This window comes from Stegostoma tigrinum, chromosome 1 (genome assembly GCF_030684315.1).
Source record: "Stegostoma tigrinum isolate sSteTig4 chromosome 1, sSteTig4.hap1, whole genome shotgun sequence".
Lineage (NCBI taxonomy): Eukaryota > Metazoa > Chordata > Chondrichthyes > Orectolobiformes > Stegostomatidae > Stegostoma > Stegostoma tigrinum.
Genome location: NC_081354.1, coordinates 172,978,928 through 172,998,577, shown reverse-complemented (window position 1 = coordinate 172,998,577; position 19,650 = coordinate 172,978,928). Strand labels below are relative to the sequence as shown.

At 42.1% G+C, this 19,650-nt stretch overlaps 1 protein-coding gene across 5 annotated transcripts in view; it reads right to left on the bottom strand.

Moving 5' to 3' along the window:
- ctnna2 (catenin (cadherin-associated protein), alpha 2) overlaps nt 1-19,650 on the bottom strand; it is a 1,331,223-nt gene that overhangs the window by 547,302 nt on the left and 764,271 nt on the right. For all 5 annotated transcript variants that reach the window (XM_059650313.1, XM_059650312.1, XM_059650318.1 and 2 more), the window contains exon 9: nt 12,405-12,557. In XM_059650313.1, the coding sequence (XP_059506296.1) occupies nt 12,405-12,557 (153 nt within the window). The remainder of the gene's footprint in view (nt 1-12,404; nt 12,558-19,650) is intronic.

The following is a 19,650-nucleotide window of genomic DNA, read 5'->3' as shown; positions in this document are numbered from 1 at the left end:
AACAGTTTGTAGTTTGGTACAAGTATACAGGATCAAGGACATGTGGATATATTTGATGTTCCGATCAGTCATGATGCAACTAAATGTTGGAAATAGGAAGGCAGGCTGATTAGTCTATTCCTGTTTCTTTTTAAGAAGCAGAATCTCATCAGGCTACCATGGAAACTAAAGCTGCTGCACTCAAATGAATCAAGCCATCTTAAACAAATGTGGTATGAATAATCAGGGAAATAACCAAGCTAACTTCCATTGCCTGAATGGCAATCTTGCTCTCTGCCCACCCCTTGCTCACATCCCTCACTCCCGTCCCTTGCTCTGGTCACTCCTTCCATTGCTCCATCCCCGTCCCTCCCTCCCTCACTCACAACCCCTCCACGTCCCACCCCATCTCTCCCATACCCCGCCCTCCCTCCTCCCGCCCCCCGCCCAAACCATCCCCATCACTCCCTCGCTGACTCCTCCATCTCCCTTGCTCTGTCCTATCCTCCCCATCCTTCCCTCCCTCACTAACTCCCTCCCTGTCCCTCCCTCACTCCCTCCCTGTTTCTCCCTCGCTCCATTGCGAACCGAGCTGACCGTTGATTTAAAGCTTTCGAACGTACATATTAACTCGGTAATCACAGTTAGATCATCGAATCATAGATTGTAAGTACTCTACAGAGTGGAAGCAGGCCCTTCGGCCCAACAAGTCCACACCAACCCTCAGAGCATCCCACCCAGACCTATCCCTCTATAACTCACCTGGTCTACACATCCCTATGGGCAATTTAGCAGCTTTGGACTGTGGGAGGAAACCAAAGCACACCAAAGGAAACACATGCAGACACAGATTCAATGTACAAACTCCACACAGGCAGTTGCCCGAGGGTGGCATCGAACCCGGGTCCCTGACGCTGTGAGTCAGCAGTACTAACCACTGAGTCACCGTGCCGTATTTAACACAGGTTACACATGTGGAGGATTAGTCAGAATTGCCCAGACATGTGATGCCTTGCCAGCAGGAGCTGCAGCTTGCAAAGGAGGTTTCAAGCTCTTAAATGAGAGAAACATTGAGAGCTATCAATTCAAGTTGACTACTATAATTGTACCAGTACACAAGATTGCTGGTGTTGTTACTTAAAGGAAACACAAATTAGTCATGATCGCATCATTAGATATGCAATCCAGAGCAATCCAAACTTACAAAGCCCTATTTTAAGGTGACTTTGCCCTTCTCCCTGGGTGATATGCATTTTGACTGTTTTGGTAGCCTTGTCTGGAGTGGATCCAGTGACTACATTTCTTGTATGGCCATTCTTGCTATTCACTGCAGTGTGCAGAAACTTCCAGTCCAGTTCCAGGACATTGCAACTTCTAACTCCAATCATCTTTCTGTGGTAACCAGCAGGAACCACAAGTGTTGCCCACTGGGGACTTGGCTCTGCACGACAAGAGGTATCCCCAGGTGAGGACAGTACCGCCTATGAATCCCTGAAGTTCTCGAGCCCCTTTTTACTGTGTTTTCACAGGAAAGAGCCAGTTCTATGACGTTCTTGAGTCCCACATCTGGTTCAGTCAGTATTTTCTTTTGGGTTACAATATTATCGATTTCACATACTAAAGAATCAACATTTCGTGGGGAGGCAATGGCCTTGTGATATTATCGCTGGACTGTTAACAGAGATGCAGATAATGTTCTGGGGACCCGGGTTGGAATCCCGCCACAGCAAATGGTGGAATTTGAATTCAATAAATATCTGGAAATAAGAGTCTAGTGATGACCATGAATCCATTGTTGATTGTTGGCGAAAATCCCATCTGGTTCACTCATGTCCTTTCAGGAAAGAAACTGCCACCCTTACTTGGTCTGGCCTACATGTGACTCCAGACCAACAGCAATGTGGTTGACTTGTAACCACCCTCTGGGTAATTAGGGTTGGGCAATGAATGCTGCCGAGCCAGTGACACCCTCATCCCCTGATTGAAGAACGGAAACAAAAAATTCCCAAAGTGCTAACCTGTACAATTTCTGCAGTCTTGACAAGGCTTCAGTAACTGTCATCTTGTCTTTTTGTTGGTTTATACCTGTAATGTTTCAATATAACAGAATGTTTAGGAGGGTACCAGTCTGCTATCATAGCTATCAGTTCATCAAAGAAGGTTGCCAGGAAGATTGAACTCTCTCTCACGTTGAAAGTTGCAGCCTCCCAAGAGGTCAATAGAAGGACATTTTGCTGGTGATCCCTTCTAAAAAATATTTGCCGAGAAGAAGTATTTCATTCTTTCAGCATTGTGGGAACAATTTTCAACACATGCATCATATGATACCAGTTTCCCAAACAACAATATTTCCTCAGCATGGTCTTATCTGGTTCAGTGAAAGGCAAACTTGTCTGGAGCTTTTCATTACTCTCATTGCTAGTGTAATAACTGAGGAAGCCTGACTGAAGAATATCTTCATTTATTGTTGAACATCAAAATACAGCCACTACTTAGGCTAGTCCCAGCCTGGGACAGATAATTCTGTCCTGGGTAGGGCATTGCCTATTATCATGGGAACATACACACAAGTTCCATGGGGAGATTAATGAGTGATTCCCCATGGGCTGTAAAAGAGTTAAGCCAGTCAGTTCAAGGGCAATTACGGATAAACAACAAATGCTGATCTAGCTTGTGATGCCCCCACCCCATGAAAACATAAGGGAGAAAGAAAGCTCTCAGAGTCACAGGATGTCCTTAGCACTTTATAGCTATAGCAGTACAGCTGAATTAGAACATAAGAACATAAGAACTAGGAGCAGGAGTAGGCAGTCCAGCCCTTTAGGCCTGCTCCGCCATTCTGTAAGATCATGGCTGATCGTTTTGTGGACTCAGATCCACTTAGCTGCACTCTCACCGTATCTCTTAATTCCTTTATTGTTCAAAAAAAATCTACCTCGGCTTTAAAAACGTTTACTGAAGTAGCGTCAACTACTTCACTGAGCAAGGAATTCCATAGATTAACAACCCCTGGGTTAAGAAGTTCCTTCTCAATTCAGTCCTAAATCTGCTCTCTCTAACCTTGAGGCTATGCCTTCTTTTCCTAGCTTCACCTGCCAGTGGAGACATCCTCTCTACTTCTATCTTATCTATTACCTTCATAATTTTATATGTTTCTATAAGATCCCCCCTCAATCTTCTGAATTCCAATGGATATAATCCTAATCTACTAAGTCTCTCCTCATAAACCAACCCCCTCAACTCCGGATTCAACCTCATGAACCTCCTTTGCATTCCCTCCAATGCCAGTATATCCTTTCTCAAGTTAGGAGACCCAAACTGCACACAGTACTCCAGATCTGGCCTCACCAGCACCTTGTACAGCTGCAACATAACCTCTCTGCTTTTAAACTCAATCCCTCTAGCAATGGAGGACAAAATTCCATTTGCCTTCCTAATTACTTGTTCCTGCAGACCAACCTTCTGTGATTCCTGCATAAGGACACCCAGGTCCCTCTGCATAGCAGCATGCTGCAACTTTTTACCATTCAAGTAAGAATCCTTTTTACTGTTATTCCTACCAAAATGTACGACTCCACATTTATTTACATTGTATTCTATCTGCCAGACCTTTGCCCACTCACGCAATGTATCTATGTTCCTCTGCAAAGTTTTATAGTCCTCTGCACATTTTGCTCTGCCACTCATCATAGTGTCATCTGCAAATGTTGACACCCTACATGCGGTCCCCAACTCCAATTCATCTATATAAATTGTAAATAATTGCGGTTCCAACACCAATCCCTGAGGTACACCACTAATCAGTGGTTGCTAGCCAGAATAGCACTCATTTATCCCCACTCCTTGCTTCCTGTTAGTCCGCCAATCCCCTATCCATACTATACTTTATCCCTAATGCATTGCTTCCTTATCTTATGCAGCAGTCTCTTGTGTGGCACCTTGTCAAAGGCCTTTTGGAAATCTAGGTACACCACATCCACTGGGTCCCCATTGTCCACCTTGCTCATAATGTCTTCATAGAATTCCAAAAGATTTGTCAAGCATGACCTGCGCTTCATGAACCTATGATGCGTCTGCCCAATGGGACAATTTCTATCGAAATGCTTTGCTATTTCTTCCTTGATAATAGACTCAAGCATCTTTCCCACGACAGAGGTTAAGGTCTATAATTCTCATATAACAAAGTGTGGAGCTGGATGAACACAGCAGGCCAAGCAGCATCTTAGGAGCACAAAAGCTGACACTTCAGGCCTAGGCCGTCATCAGAAAAGGGGGATGGGGACAGGATTCTGAAATAAATAGGGAGAGAGGGGGAGGCGAACTGAAGGTGGATAGAGGAGAAGACAGGTGGAGAGGAGAGTATAGGTGGGGAGGTAGGGAGATGATAGGGTCTGGGGAGGATGGACAGGTCAAGGGGGCAGGATGAGGTTTATAGTTCGGAAATGGAGGTGCAGCTGGAGGTGGGAGGAGGGGATAGATGAGAGGAAACTACATTATTCTTCAAATAAAAATTTGAATTTTGAACAGATTCTGGAATAATTTGAATAATTTCTTTTCTAAAAGTCCAGATTGACGAGAGAGCTAAGAAAATGTATTGACCTGAGAGCACGACTCAAATCATACTCAAAGTTAGCTGGAGTCATTTCTTTTCTTCACTGTGGTGAATTATCAGCACTTTTCAAATATACAGCTATCAAAGGGTCACTCTGCACTGTAATCATCCATGCTTTGCTAAAACCTGTCCTCTGCCTAGAGGGGCATCATCAAAGCTACTGGAACTGAAACATATATTTTTGTGAAAAATGCTCAGACTTTTTAATACAGGTTATAACTGTGGAAGAAATATCTGTGCAATAAATTATTAGAATGGTGAAGCCAATTGAAATTTTATTCCATTTCTGGTAAACAAAAAATTAATCACACTTCTTGGGTAATGAAAAGTAAAATCGTTCATCTTTCCAGTCCTGTCTTTTATCCAGGCTTCTTATTACATTCAATTTTCAGGTTAATCCCAAAGGATTGGCTTATACAGGAACATGTCAATGCTTGCATTGATGGTTACGGAGCATAACTAGAAGAGTGAGCAATGTTCATAGAAATTCCCAGCGCTGAAGAATGTTGATTCAGGCGATTTCAGAAATCACTTAGGGAAAGAGTTGAAATTGGATGAGGATAGAAAGCACAGAATGTGAAAAAGTCATTATGATTTGAAGTCAGATTGCTAAATCATTAAAGGGAAAAATATTCGTCCCACTGGTTTAAAAATACAAACTTCAGCCATGAAAGATGTTGTTGCAACAGTCAAATAATGTCAATACACAGCTCTTATAGCTGTTCACCAGAGTTCTCAAACACTTATTGCCTCCTTCTTTGCATTTGGGAAGAATGAAAATTTGAATTAGTATTTCGAAAACAAAAGTGTTTGGTTAAATAGACAAAAGTAAATCAAGAGACCAGCTGGAGGCATAGATTAGCAGAAGCAGTGAGGTGGTATAAATATGGAACAAACTCCCAAAAAACATAATACCGATTAATTCAAAGAAGATCTGGTTAAATTAATAACAAACAATAATTTTGCAACAGCAAAGCGACAAACCCAGCACCATAGGCATATGGCTGGACAATTACTAGCTTTTGCAATTTGATTTTTAAATCTTGTTTCTGCCACACTTCTGGTTTTAAATAAACCTTTATTGAATTCTTACTCTGTAAACATCGATTTAAACCTAAAAATGATGGTGCTTCATTTCACTCAAAATAAATCAATTCTGTAATTAGTATCTCATTAACTATAGACTTTGATCCTGTTCTCAAGGATCATTATTTGTATGTATTATATCCTATGTCATCAAGACAGATCATAACCCCAAATTACTTATGGATGTATTGAACTTTTAAGTAAGACAGGATTCTTTTTATTGAAAGGATGTACAAAGCCTGGAAGGACATACATGAAGGACATACACGACTGGAAAATGCCTATGTGGACTGCACCCAGCCTTGACAGGGGCCATGGAATGTCTGAAGTTATAATTTCAAGGAATTTCAGAGAAACACTTCAAAGGTGGAGATATAATGCAATTACTTACATCACCTCCCACAAGCTAGAGACTGTGAATATGATATGGGGTAAAATAAGGCAGCCAAGACATATATTTCCTCTGCCAGGAACGCACAACTGAAGGGATTAAAAGAAAAACCAGTATGCCACTTTGGTGTTCGAGGGCAAATAGACCCAGACATGTCACAGAATGAGAAAATGGCACCATATTTTGGCAATGGAGAGTATATGTAGTCACTCCCTTTGGGGTGTGTTCTGAGATATTATTATCTGGTGGCCATGATAGAGGGCCAGAGGTGGCAGACTGAAGTCATTAGATTATTGTGCTCCTGAGATGCTGCTTGGCCTGCTGTGTTCATCCAGCCTCACATTTTATTATCTTGGAATCTCCAGCATCTGCAGTTCCCATTATCTCTCATTAGATTACTGCTGTTTTTTTCATGTTAGGAATTGTCACCATCCTGGTTCTATGTGGCAGGTTGGAGAATCAGAAACTGTAAATCAGTAATAATGATGATGCTTATGCACACTAATATTTGCAAATAGGCCATTCACTGCTCCCTCATGAGAATCTTCCAGAAGTTACAAAAATTCCAGGGAGAGATCCATCATATATGGCTAATTCGAAAGATTAAAGGTGGTATCAAACATAAAGGGAAAGCATAAAATAGGGGAAATGTACAGATGAGAAGACTGGACAGAACATTTTACACAAAGCAAAGAAAGGCTAAACAAAAAGGGATTTTATTTTAATTCATTCACGGTAAGTAGGCGTTGCTGTAAAGTTCAGCATTTATTGAGGGAATTTGCATATTCGCCCCGTGAACGTGCGGGTTTCCTCCAGGTGCTCCGGTTTCCTCCCACACTCCAAAGGTGTGTTGGTTAGGTGGATTGACCATGCTAAATTGCCCATAGAGTCCAGGAATGTGAGGGTTAGGTGGATTAGTCATTGAAAATGCAGATTCACAGAGATAAGGCAGGGGGTGGGTTTGGTGGGGATGCTCTTCAAAGGATCAGTGTGGATTTGATGGGCCAAGTGGCCTGCTTCCACAGTGTAGAGATTCTATACTTCTTGTGCCCATTTCTAGCCACCCTTCAGATGGTGGTGATGAGTTTCCACTTGAACCACTTGAACTGTAGCCCGTTTGGTATAAACAGACTCAATAACATTAGGGCTGGAGGTCCTGGATTCCAGGACTTAGTGACACTGAAGAAACTGACATACTACACAGAAAACTGAAAGAACTATGGAACTTCAGGAAGAAAAACAGAAATTGCTGGAAAAACTCAGCAGCAGTCCAAAACTAGAGCATAGGTTTAAGGTGAGAGAGGACAGATTTAAACAGGACCTGAGGGGCAACTTTTTAATGCAGGACGTGATGTGCATATGGAACAAGCTGCCGGAGGAGATGGCGGAAGCTGGTACAATTACAACATTTAAAAGGCATCTGGATGGGTGCATGAATAGGAAGGGTTTAGAAGGTATGTGCGTCAAGTGCTGGCAGATGGGACTAGACCAGTTTAAGGTATCTGGTCTGCGGATGAGTTGGACCAAAGGGTCTGTTTCTGTGCTACATAATTCTATGACTATATGAGGCCTGGCAGCATCTGTGGAGCGGAATTAGAGTTAACATTTCAAGGCCACTGACACTTTTTCCAAAACATAAACACTGATTTCTCTCCACAGACGCTGCCAGGATTGTTGGTTTTTCCAGCAATTTCTACTTCTAAAACAGTGATACATTCCCAAGTCTAGCGGGAACTTGCTGTTGCTGGTGTTCCCGCGTATTTGCTGCCCATCTCCTTTCTGATGATAGTGGTCTTGGGTTTGCAAGGTGCTGACTAAGGAGCCTTGACGAGTTTCTGCAGTGCAGCTAAGAGATAGTACACACTGCTGCTACTGAGTATTGGCGGTGGATGGTGTGAATATTTGTGAATTTGTTGCTGATCAAACAGCATGCTTTGTCCTGGATAGTGTCAAACTTGCTGAGTGCTTTTGGAGCTACTATCCTCCAGAAAAGTGAAGAATATTCCATTGATGCTTCTTTGAGACTTGCAGGGTTCGATAGGCAAGAGGAAAGTTATCTGATGTTAGGCTCTGAGCCTGCTTTTGTAGCTAAATTATTTATATGTCTATTCAAGTTCAGTTTCTGGTCAAAGGCAATGGTCAGGATGTTGTTAATGAGAAATTCCGTGATGGTGATGCCTTTGAATTCCAAAGGGTGATGTTTAAATTGTCTTTTGCTGATGATGGTTACTTGTCTGGTACTCGTGTGGCACGCATGTTACTTGCCACTTGTGAGCCCAAACCTAGATATTGAGCAGGTCTTGCTGTAGTTGAACATGAACTGCTTCAGCATCTGAACAGATGTGAATAGTGATGAACATTGTGCAATCATTAATGAACTTCCAAACTTCTGACCTTATGATGGAGTGTATGTTGTTCACTAGATTTGGAAAACAACAGAAAGCTAGCAAGAAATATAGAAGCAGGCAGTAAGAGTTTTTATACATATTTAAAAAAAAGTTAATAGAGTCTTATCAAAAGTGAATCTGAAGAATTGATATTTGAAAGTAAAGAGATAACATGTTAACTGAGCAGGTCTTATCCATCCCCTATTCCCAATTCCTCCGCCTCCGCCGCATCTGCTCCCACGATAAGACATTCCACTCCCGCACATCCCAGATGTCCAAGTTCTTTAAGGACCGCAACTTCCCCCCCACGGTGATTGAGAACGCCCTTGACCGCGTCTCCCGCATTTCCCGCGACACATCCCTCACACCCCGCCCCCGCCACAACCGCCCCAAGAGGATCCCCCTCGTTCTCACACACCACCCTACCAACCTCCGGATACAACGCATTATCCTCCAACACTTCCGCCATTTACAATCCGACCCCACCACCCAAGACATTTTTCCATCCCCACCCCTGTCTGCTTTCCGGAGAGACCACTCTCTCCGTGACTCCCTTGTTCGCTCCACACTGCCCTCCAACCCCACCACACCCGGCACCTTCCCCTGCAACCGCAGGAAATGCTACACTTGTCCCCACACCTCCTCCCTCACCCCCATCCCAGGCCCCAAGATGACATTCCACATTAAGCAGAGGTTCACCTGCACATCTGCCAATGTGGTATACTGCATCCACTGTACCCGGTGCGGCTTTCTCTACATTGGGGAAACCAAGCGGAGGCTTGGGGACCGCTTTGCAGAACACCTCCGCTCAGTTCGCAACAAACAACTGCACCTCCCAGTCGCGAACCATTTCCACTCCCCCTCCCATTCTCTTGATGACATGTCCATCATGGGCCTCCTGCACTGCCACAATGATGCCACCCGAAGGTTGCAGGAACAGCAACTCATATTCCGCCTGGGAACCCTGCAGCCATATGGTATCAATGTGGACTTCACCAGTTTCAAAATCTCCCCTTCCCCTACTGCATCCCTAAACCAGCCCAGTTCATCCCCTCCCCCCACTGCACCACACAACCAGCCCAGCTCTTCCCCCCCACCCACTGCATCCCAAAACCAGTCCAACCTGTCTCTGCCTCCCTAACCGGTTCTTCCTCTCACCCATCCCTTCCTCCCACCCCAAGCCGCACCCCCAGCTACCTACTAACCTCATCCCACCTCCTTGACCTGTCCGTCTTCCCTGGACTGACCTATCCCCTCCCTACCTCCCCACCTACACCCTCTCCACCTATCTTCTTTACTCTCCATCTTCGGTCCGCCTCCCCCTCTCTCCCTATTTATTCCAGTTCCCTCCCCCCATCCCCCTCTCTGATGAAGGGTCTAGGCCCGAAACGTCAGCTTTTGTGCTCCTGAGATGCTGCTTGGCCTGCTGTGTTCATCCAGCCTCACATTTTATTATCAAGGTCTTATCCATCAACCTTGTCTATAGAGTACACAAGCAACACCTCAGCAGCAGTTTTAAATCAGACAATGGAAGGGAGGGACAAATTCAGGAAAGGAACATTCACTTCAGATGTGGTGTCACCAGTACGCAGCAATACTGAATAAGGGGTTGGAGTAAGTTGTTGGTTCAGTAATATCCTTCAGGAAATGAAAAGTGCCATTCTTATGTGTTCTGGCATACATGTGACTCCAGACCCACAGCAATTTGGTTGACCCTCAACTATCTCCTGAAATGACTGAGCAAGTCACTCAGTTCAAGGGAATTATGGACAAGCAATGAGAACTGGCCAGCCAAAATGTCCATGAAAGAATAAAAACAAAAACCTATGAAGATATCAACAAGGAGAAGAATAGACCATTCAGCCATTCAAATGTGCTCCACCGTGGCTGATATGATCATAATATCTAATCTGCATTCCCACCTACTCCTGGTAATCTTTCAACCCCTTGCTTAACAGGGATCTACCAGCATCTGTCTACAAAATATTCAAGGGAATCTGCTTTCACACTTTTCACTCGCGTCTTTCTGAGAAAAAAAATGGACTCGCTTATGTTTTAAACAGGTGACTTCTGATTTTCAATCAGTTAACCTGCTTCTCAATTCTCCAACAAGACCTTGTCATTACCTTTCAGGCTCTTATATGTTTTAGTTAAGTTACCCCTTACTTTTCTAAGTTCCAGTAGATACCGCTAAATCTGTCCAAATTTTCTTTATGAAACACTCATTCCAGTTAATATTCCAGTAAATCTTCTGCGAAGTACTTCCAAAACATTTGCATCATTCATCATATAATATGGTGACCAACACCCTACACAGCACTCCAGAATTCAATTCTCCACATGGTAAATGAGGATAATCTATTAACATTCCTAATAATTTGCTGCACCGTTTATCATCAATTCAAAATGGCATCGATCTTAGAGTTCTACAATCTCTCATAATTTAGATAACACACTTCTTTTTGACATTTTCTTCTAAAATGGGCAGTTTCCCACATTGTACTCCATTTGCCAGTCCTTTGCTAACTCAGTCATTCTGCAGCATCATTCCCTCCCTGTACAAATTCAAGATTTCTTTTTAATGCTCAATGCTTGAGATCTTTTGTTTTCAAGGTTTCCCCTCACCACTGTGTTTATTGAGATTTTGTTGGTTGCAATGTCGATGCCATTCTAGCACCTGAAATTATTCCCTTACCTCTCAAATCAACTTATACCTCTTACAAATACTTTATTCTTGTCCTGCATATATCTCAAGAATTTATATGTTTTCTATATCCCCATTAACCTTTCTCCTGCAACATCCTTGTGTAATTCTTGCTTCCATAGCAAAACCTGGAAACTCGCAGGCATGTGCAGACAAATTCAGCTTACGACCTCTGTTCGACTTGTTCTGCATTCATGGATGGTAAATCTTCTGATCCCCTCAATGACACAACAGGCCAGCTTTGAACTCTTTGCAGATCTGGAGCAGAAGGGCTTTTGTCGACAGCAAATCACTTTCTTTTCCACAAAGTAAGACTTGTGAGTCCTACAATTTGTTGGGGGATATGGGAAGCTGTGTCTACTATTGAAGAAATAATCAGATTTTGAAAGAACTTAACAAATGGCACTCATGGATATAAACAGCATTCCCATACTGTAATACATACTCATTATGAAATGTGATTTGAAACCCAATGCAGAAATTGGAAAGGCATAAACAATTTCAATTGTAAGATGAACAATCTTGAACAGAATTTTAAATTATGTTTAATATTTTAGGAGGGCCACATAATTGCTTAAAATATGAGGTGCAATTAAATATTCTGTACAGTAGCACATGCCCTAGGACATGTGAATTCTTCAAAGCTAGTCTACTCATTTGATTCAAAATAGTGATAAACTAAACAAATGCATAAATATTAGAAAATTCCACTCTCAAAAAAGTGTTTAATTGTAGGATCAGCTGAGAAGAGGGTATGTTATGAGGTTTGGTTAAAATCAGGCAACAACTTCAAGCTCTCACTTCAACAGTACTACTTCACAATTTTTACTACGATTCTTCAGGTGATTGGTTTTTTATCATTGACAATGCTCTTCCACATATACGCTAGATGTCCTCTTACTGAAGTTATAAAGAGGGCTTTAAAGAGGGATAGTTCACTGCAACTCACCCACTGGCCATTTCCATGTGCAAGTTCAGCAACGAATCAGAATAAAGTTTACATTGCGATGCAACATATCATGCACAAGTTCTTTCTTTACTCAACATTTACTCATGTACACAGGTCACATCATAGATTGCCATCTGCTGCCATGAACAACATGGTGGTATAACTACAAATGAAACTTGCATTTTCTGAGCTGCATGACTTTTGAAAGCAGGTAATGACTTCAGCCATTAAAACCTCTGAGTTTCTACTACACATCCAGTCAGAGCACGAGTATCTGAATTATAGCACATACTCACCTCAACCAGTTTGTTGGCATGTTCACGGAAAACTTGTGCATATTCTTTCACCTCCTTTTCATTGCCGCTCTTTGCTGCTTCGATCAGTACCAAAAGGGGAACGTTGGTCTCCAAAAACGAGTCAGAGATGTGATCCATGACAGCTTTGCGAAGCTTTTGAGGAAGGCAAAGAAAAATATTTTTAAAACGTCATAAAAAAGAAGTGACCAAAGGAGCCTAAATTCACAAAATGTTTTCCGTTAGTTAATGCATATGATATATACTTAAGATTATAACGCATATTTGAGCTCAATTGCTTTTGAGAATATTTGAAGTATTTCATCGCAAATTGCTATCTTGAAATTGTAAGAACATTAACACTTTTTCAGTGACAAATGGTACTAGACTATCGATCTAAATGAAAATAATTCATTTCATTTTCACAGAAGATATGCTCAACAGGAATCTTTGCCAAAGTTTTCCATGATTTACAATTTTCTCTTTATCTTGCCGGACATCAACATCTTTAGTAACATAATAAGATTGACAAAAATAATCCCTTTGTAATACTAAAATTGCAAACTTTGCAAATAATCCATTCATTGGCTAAGGAATAACGGCCATTAGGTCATGGTTCTGTCATGAAATGTAGCCAATGTATTTTTTCAGTTCTGAGACATCAAGGAGTTTCTGTTCTTAACAAACAATTCTATCACAGCTTCACTGCAAATTCCTCTGTTCACTCAGCCACTTTTCATTGTAAGCGTTTATGGCCAGGAGCTGATGAGCAATGTCAATCTGCAGAAACCAAAGACTTTTTGCCATTTTTTGCACTGAAGGGTAAATATTCAGTCATCTCCCAATAGAAGGCCTTCTAAGACCCTCTATCAGAAAAAAGCAGGCTGTAATTTGTCACCTTCAGTTGCAGAATGCACACCCCAAAGTAAGAAGGTTACATGGTCCCTTTGTCAACCACTCTTATGTAAAGCTAAAAACATAGAATACTTCTGACAAAGGAGGGAGCTACCAAACCCCCTCAGATATGTGCTGGCTTTTTGAAGGAGCAATTTACTTAGTGCCTTTCGCAGACAGTGCAAAAGTTGGTAGGATAGTCAACGGTGACATGGATAGCCTTAGATTATAACAGGATATGGATGGGTCAGTCAGATGGACTGATCAGTGCAAGTGGAATTCAATACGGGTAAATGTGAGGTGATGGATTGACAGGACAAACAATTCCAGTGAATATGTGATGAACTGTCGGCTCCAAGAAAGCATCAATGATCACAGGGTCCTTGGTATGCATGTGCACTGGTCCCCTAAGGTATCAGAACAGGTGGATAAAGTGGTAAGACAGCATATGGTATACTTGTCTTTATTAGTTGAGGCATAGAGGTGATGCTGGAACTGTATAAGATGTTATTGTGTGTACAGAGATTGTAACAAGGTAAGCCAGGAGGATGTCATAGAATATGAGTTCCCTGAGTGGGGTTGTTAATCTGGCTGACAGATATAAACAGGAGTGTCAGAGGTTCTCATAACCATAATCATAGAACCCCTACACTCTGGGAGCAGACCATTTGGCACATCGAGTCCACACCAACCCTCAAAAGATCATCCACTCAGATCTACACCACTAACCCATCCGTCTAATCCTGCACTTCACATGGCTAATGCACACCCCTGAACACCATGCGCAATTTAGCATGGCCAATCCCCATAACCTGCGCATCTTTGGAGTGTGGGGCGAAACTGGAGCACCCGGAGGAAACTCACGCAGACATGGGGAGGGCAGGCAAACTCCACACAGACAGTCACCCGAGGCAGGAATCGAACCTGGGTGCAGCAGTGCTAACCACAACATCATTGTGTCACCCGCTACGCTGTTCACTGGCTCTGAGGAAGTTGGATCTGTGTCAATAACTTTACATGCATAAATAAAGGATGACACGGTGATGGGAGACTGGCCTCTGTGGATTTATTTCCGTGTGCAGTTTTAGATATCCTCAACATATGGGAAGGAGATTATTAAATTGCAGCGGGTTCGGAAAAGACTCACCAGGATGCTGTCAGCTCTGTAAGTTTTTAGTTATAAGAAATAGGCAGGATAAACTGGGACTTTTATCACTGGAGCATGGTATGTTGAGGGGTGACATAGAAGTTTATAAAATGAGGCACGTAGGTAAAGTGAGTAGCGAAGGTCTTTTCCCGAAGGTGGTGAGCTCAAATCTAGATGGCATACTGTAAAGGTGAGAGCAGAGAGATTTCAAAGGGACCTGAGGAGAAAAGGTTTCACACAGAGGGTGGCTCATGTGTGAAATGAACTGCCAGAGGAAATGGTAGTTGCACGTACATTTATAAAATTTAAAGGACATTTGGAACGGTTTAAACGGACATGGGCCAAACGCAGGCAACTGGGACTAGTTTGGTTTGGGAAACTTTGTTGGCATGGACTAGTTCGAGAGAAGGGTCTGTTTCCTGTTGTATGACTCCATGACACTATAGGAGGGATGTTATAGCACTAGGGGAGGTCGAAGAGATTTACTAGGATGTTGCCTGAGCTGGGGGGTTTCAATTAGGAAGAGAGAATGGACAAACTGGGAATGTTTCCCCTAGTACTAAAGAGATTGGGAGGGGACAGGATTGAGATGTATAAATTTATGAGGAGCATAGACAGGATTGAAAGGAAGAAACATTTCCCTTTTATGAAGGGATCAATGACCAGGGGCACAGATTTAAGATAAGGGGCAGGATGTTTTTCTGATGGTGGTGGAAATCTGAAACTCGTAGCCTGCAAGGGCAGTAGTGGCAAAAATCTTTATAATATTTAAGAAGAACTTAGATGTAACACTTCCAAAGCCAAGGCATACAAAGCTAAGGACTAAGTGCTAAAAAATAGGATTAGAACAGTTCAGTGGTTGTTTGTCACGTGATGGACCAATGGGACATTTTTGGTGTCTTAAATCTCAATGACTGTCTCCTGCCTTCACCCTGAAACCTGACACATTCTTCCTTTCAAAATAATAAGCCAATACGTTTTTGAACTGTTTCATTGAATCCACCTAAATAAAAAATGCCTCTCCTCACACAGAACAGCTCACTCCGTTCTTCACTCAATAAAATTGTTGAATCTTTGAAGTACTCGTCTTAGCACATGCAGGCTAACATTTTCAGAATCAACCACATTTGCTTGAGGCTCAAGTCGGTGAGATTGCGATTAGGGTATGAAGAGCATTCCTCGGAACTGAGTTGCAGTGGCATAAACTTTTTTGCCAAGGAATTTTGTGATTGGAAAATAACAGATAGTCATTCCATTTGACTGGGCTGGATTCAAGTCCAGGCACCAGAAGTACAAGGGCAGCAGAATACTGTACAAAATTAAAACTGAAAGAACTGTGGATGCTGTAAATCAGGAACAAAAACAGAAGTTGCTGGAAAAGTTCAGCAGGTCGGGCAGCATCTGTGAAGGGAAAATCAGAGTTAACATTTCAGGTCAGAAGAACACTTCTGAGGAAGGGTCATCAGACCCGAAACGTTAACTCCAATTTCTCTTCAGATGCTGCCAGACCTGTTGAACTTTTCCAACAACTTCTGTTAATTTTCAGGATACTGCAAGACCCTCTTCAGAAACTCCTCATAAAAATGTATGGCTATCGCTTTCACTTTAGCATGGAGACACTTTCAAAAAGAACACAACATACTCCCAGAGAGCAAGCAAGCACCAGAGGGTGAACTAACACCAGGGAATGTGTTAACAACAGAGGGTGGGTTAGCACCTGTGAATGGACTAAAAAGAAGATATCTTGAGTGGCATTTCTTTTATTTTACATCTGGTCATCCTTAAATTCAGATGTAATAGCACGCTATTTATACCTTCCTGGCAACATCACTGCCTCCCAATGACATTAAAACCAAATCACCAAACTCCTTTGATGTTCTCGCCGAATAAAAACACTATCAATTGAAGTTTAAAATTGATAATTGATCCAATTAAACTGAGCTGGCTTGAAGAAGGGAGATCCAGATTTCTACAATTCTTTGTACATTATTGAATCTACCTCCACCACACTCTCAGGCTTGCTGAATGAAAAATGTCTCTCCTCACATAAACAGATCATTCTGTTCTTCACTCAATAAAATGCCTGAATCTTAGGAGTATTAGTCTTAGCACATACAGATTAGCATTTACAGAATCCACTGTACTTGCTTGAATCCACTGAAGTTAACATTTCGGGTCGAATTTTGAGAAAGGGTCACTGGATCTGAAATGTTAACTCTGATTTTTCTTCACAGGTGCTGCCAGACCTGCTGATCTTTTCCAGCAACTTCTGTTGTAGTTCCTGATTTACAGCATCTGTGGTTCTTTGGATTTTTGCTTGAATTTGTTGTGTGGCCAACACCAAGCTGGTTAGGTCCACAGTATCTGTCATCTCTTCATGGAAAACACCTCGGATAAAACTTCTTTTGGAGAATATAAGTTCTGCTCAACAATTTTAATTTTCTACAGAATGTAAAGCTAACATACTTGATGATGTTCACTGAGTATCTAAAGTAAATCAAACTGTCCTCCCCACATGCAATGACCATCGATGTTATTGTAAACTTTGTGTCAATAAATCTATCAATCAGCTTCCTGAGGCTATTGATCATTTTTTTTGTGAATCACATGACGCAATAGCACAGTGTATTTTACCCTGAGCAGTAATAGTTTTAGAAAAAAGTGTTTGCTTCCGTTTTACAGTCTTGAGAAAACCTGAAAACTAGACACTCAACAACAAATATTCTTCCTGCCTGACATTTGCTGACTCATGATGTGTGATAAAACCCAACAACTCTCAGTCATTCAGAGTGAGACTCACTCTTTTAAAAGACATCACCTGTTTCAATGCATCTCACTCTTAAAAATAACACAGCACCATATGTTTAAATGAGTTTGCAATCTGCCTCACTGCCTTTGATCCCAATTCGCACTCCAAACATTTCCCCACATTGGCAGTTCTGTGTGTGGTTGTTTATCTACTCTGAATTTTCTGGAAAGTGCTCGCTGCATGTAAATAGTTTGATTTTGCCAAATTCTGCAACAACTTCAAACTTTCCAAGAAGGACAGTGAGGATATGTTTCATGGAAAGAGACCATTCATTTCTACAATAAAGTTTGGTATTTCACTGAAGTTATGAAGTTGCATGCACACTCAAAAAGTGCCAAGCACTGATTATCTCCAGCAAGAGAACATCTAAGTAACCTTCCTTGACAGGTCTCATTTGTTAATCAAATTTATCTTCCCTCTTTTCGTTCATAACCCTTGATTCTCTCACTGATTCAAAATCTGTCTGTCTCAGCCTGCCATATACTTAACCCAATCTCAACAACCTTCTGTGGTAAAGAACGGAAGATTAATGGTAAAAGTGGGCAAAGTGGCTCAGTGGTGAGTGCTGCTTCCTCACAGTGCCAAGAACACAGATTCAATTCCACCCTTGGGCAATTGTGTGAAATTTGTACACTTTCCCTGTATCTGCTCCGGTTTCCTCTCACAGTCCAAAGCTGTGCAGGGTAGGTGGACTGGTCATGCTAAATTGCTCATAATGGCCAGGGATGTTCAGGTTAGGTGGGTTAGACATGGGGATACTAGGGGAATGGGTCTGGGTAGGATGTCCTTCGGAGAGGCGGTGTGGACTTGTTGGGCCGAAGAGCCTGTTGCCACACTATAGAGTTTCTGTGATTCTATGATAAACTGCATATAGTGTCCAAAGATGTGCAGGCTAGGTGAATTAGCCATGGTAAATGCAGGGTTCCAGGGATAGGATGGGGATTGGGTCTGGTTGGGATGCTGTTTGGAGGGTCAGTGTGGACTTGATGGGCTGAGTGGCCAAGTATCACATTGTGGGGTTCTATGATTCTAACTACTGCTGATCCTGGAAATCTAAAGCAAACAATCCTCCTCAGGCTGAATCAGTTTGCTAACTGTTCTGAAGAAGAGTCATACCAGACTTGAAACATTAATTCTGTTTCTCTCTACATCGGTCCTTTCAGACCTGCTGAGTTTCTCCGGCAAGCTTCATGCTTGTGAAAGAATTCCACAGATTCACAATCCTCTAAGAGAAGAAATTCCTCCTAATCCCTGTTTTAAATTAGCGACTGATTATTCTCTCTTGCTATTGTCCACCTTGTGCATTGCTTCTCTATACACTTGCCATTTCTCAAGGACAATTAAAAATGGGAAACAAACTCTGGACTTTCCAGAGATGGTCTAAAAGCAAAGGAATAAGTCACAAAGTATCTTTAGCATAATTATTGGACAAAATTAGGACCAGGTGTAATGCATATTCAGTAGAAAAATAGCAATGTAAATGACTTTCCATTTTAAAAAGAAAATATTTTAAATGTGCAATTGAGTGAGACTTTCCACAAAAGAAAACAGGCTATTGCAGGCTTCCTTTAGTCTTATTTAATTTTAAACAAGAATTGCAGATACAAACTTACTGAACCGTAAATATTTAATAAGATTCTGCCTGCAGCAAACTCATTAGTTGGCAGAAATGCATTAATTATCTGTCGTAAAAACTAAGATTTTATTATTGGATACCTTAATCTAACAAGTTAATTCTGCTTGTCCTTCCATTGATACAGTCTGATCTGTCGAGCATTTCCTGGTTTTGTTCTAATGCAAAATTAGGAGCTGAATGTTACCCCAAATCAGCTGTCATTTTTCATGTTAAGGTTTCTGTTTGTAAGGCCAGTGAGTCTTCTTGCGCTTCATCCCAAATTCGCTTCATTTACTTCGCACCACGTTCACTGCTGCCCTGCGCACCTGAATGGTAGCCTGGTTGCCCCACTTGCCAAGGGTGGAAGTACTCATCACAGCAAGGATATCATAGGACCTCTGATGCAAACATCATGTTCAAAATGCCACACAGATAAAGAGTTCCAGTTCAGCTAATACCCTGCACGGTTTGTGGCATTTGACCCAGACATGCTTTGCACACAGGGATCTCAAGGGCCTGGTAGCTGGAGTGGTGCATGACTGGCATAGCAAGCCGTGATACCAGACCCTGCCAGCCTGCTCCAATACTGTCACTCAGCGTGTATCAAGCTTCCAAGGGAATGCCCAGCAGTGTTGCAAGAAAATCAATAACTTCTGCTCTGTCAGGGATTGTGTCACCATCTCCTGTCTGCTATCTCACACTCATACTTTCTCTGCTAGTGGACCTCTCATCGATGCTCATGGCACTCCGACTCTTACCATTCATTGCAGCACATTCCTTCACT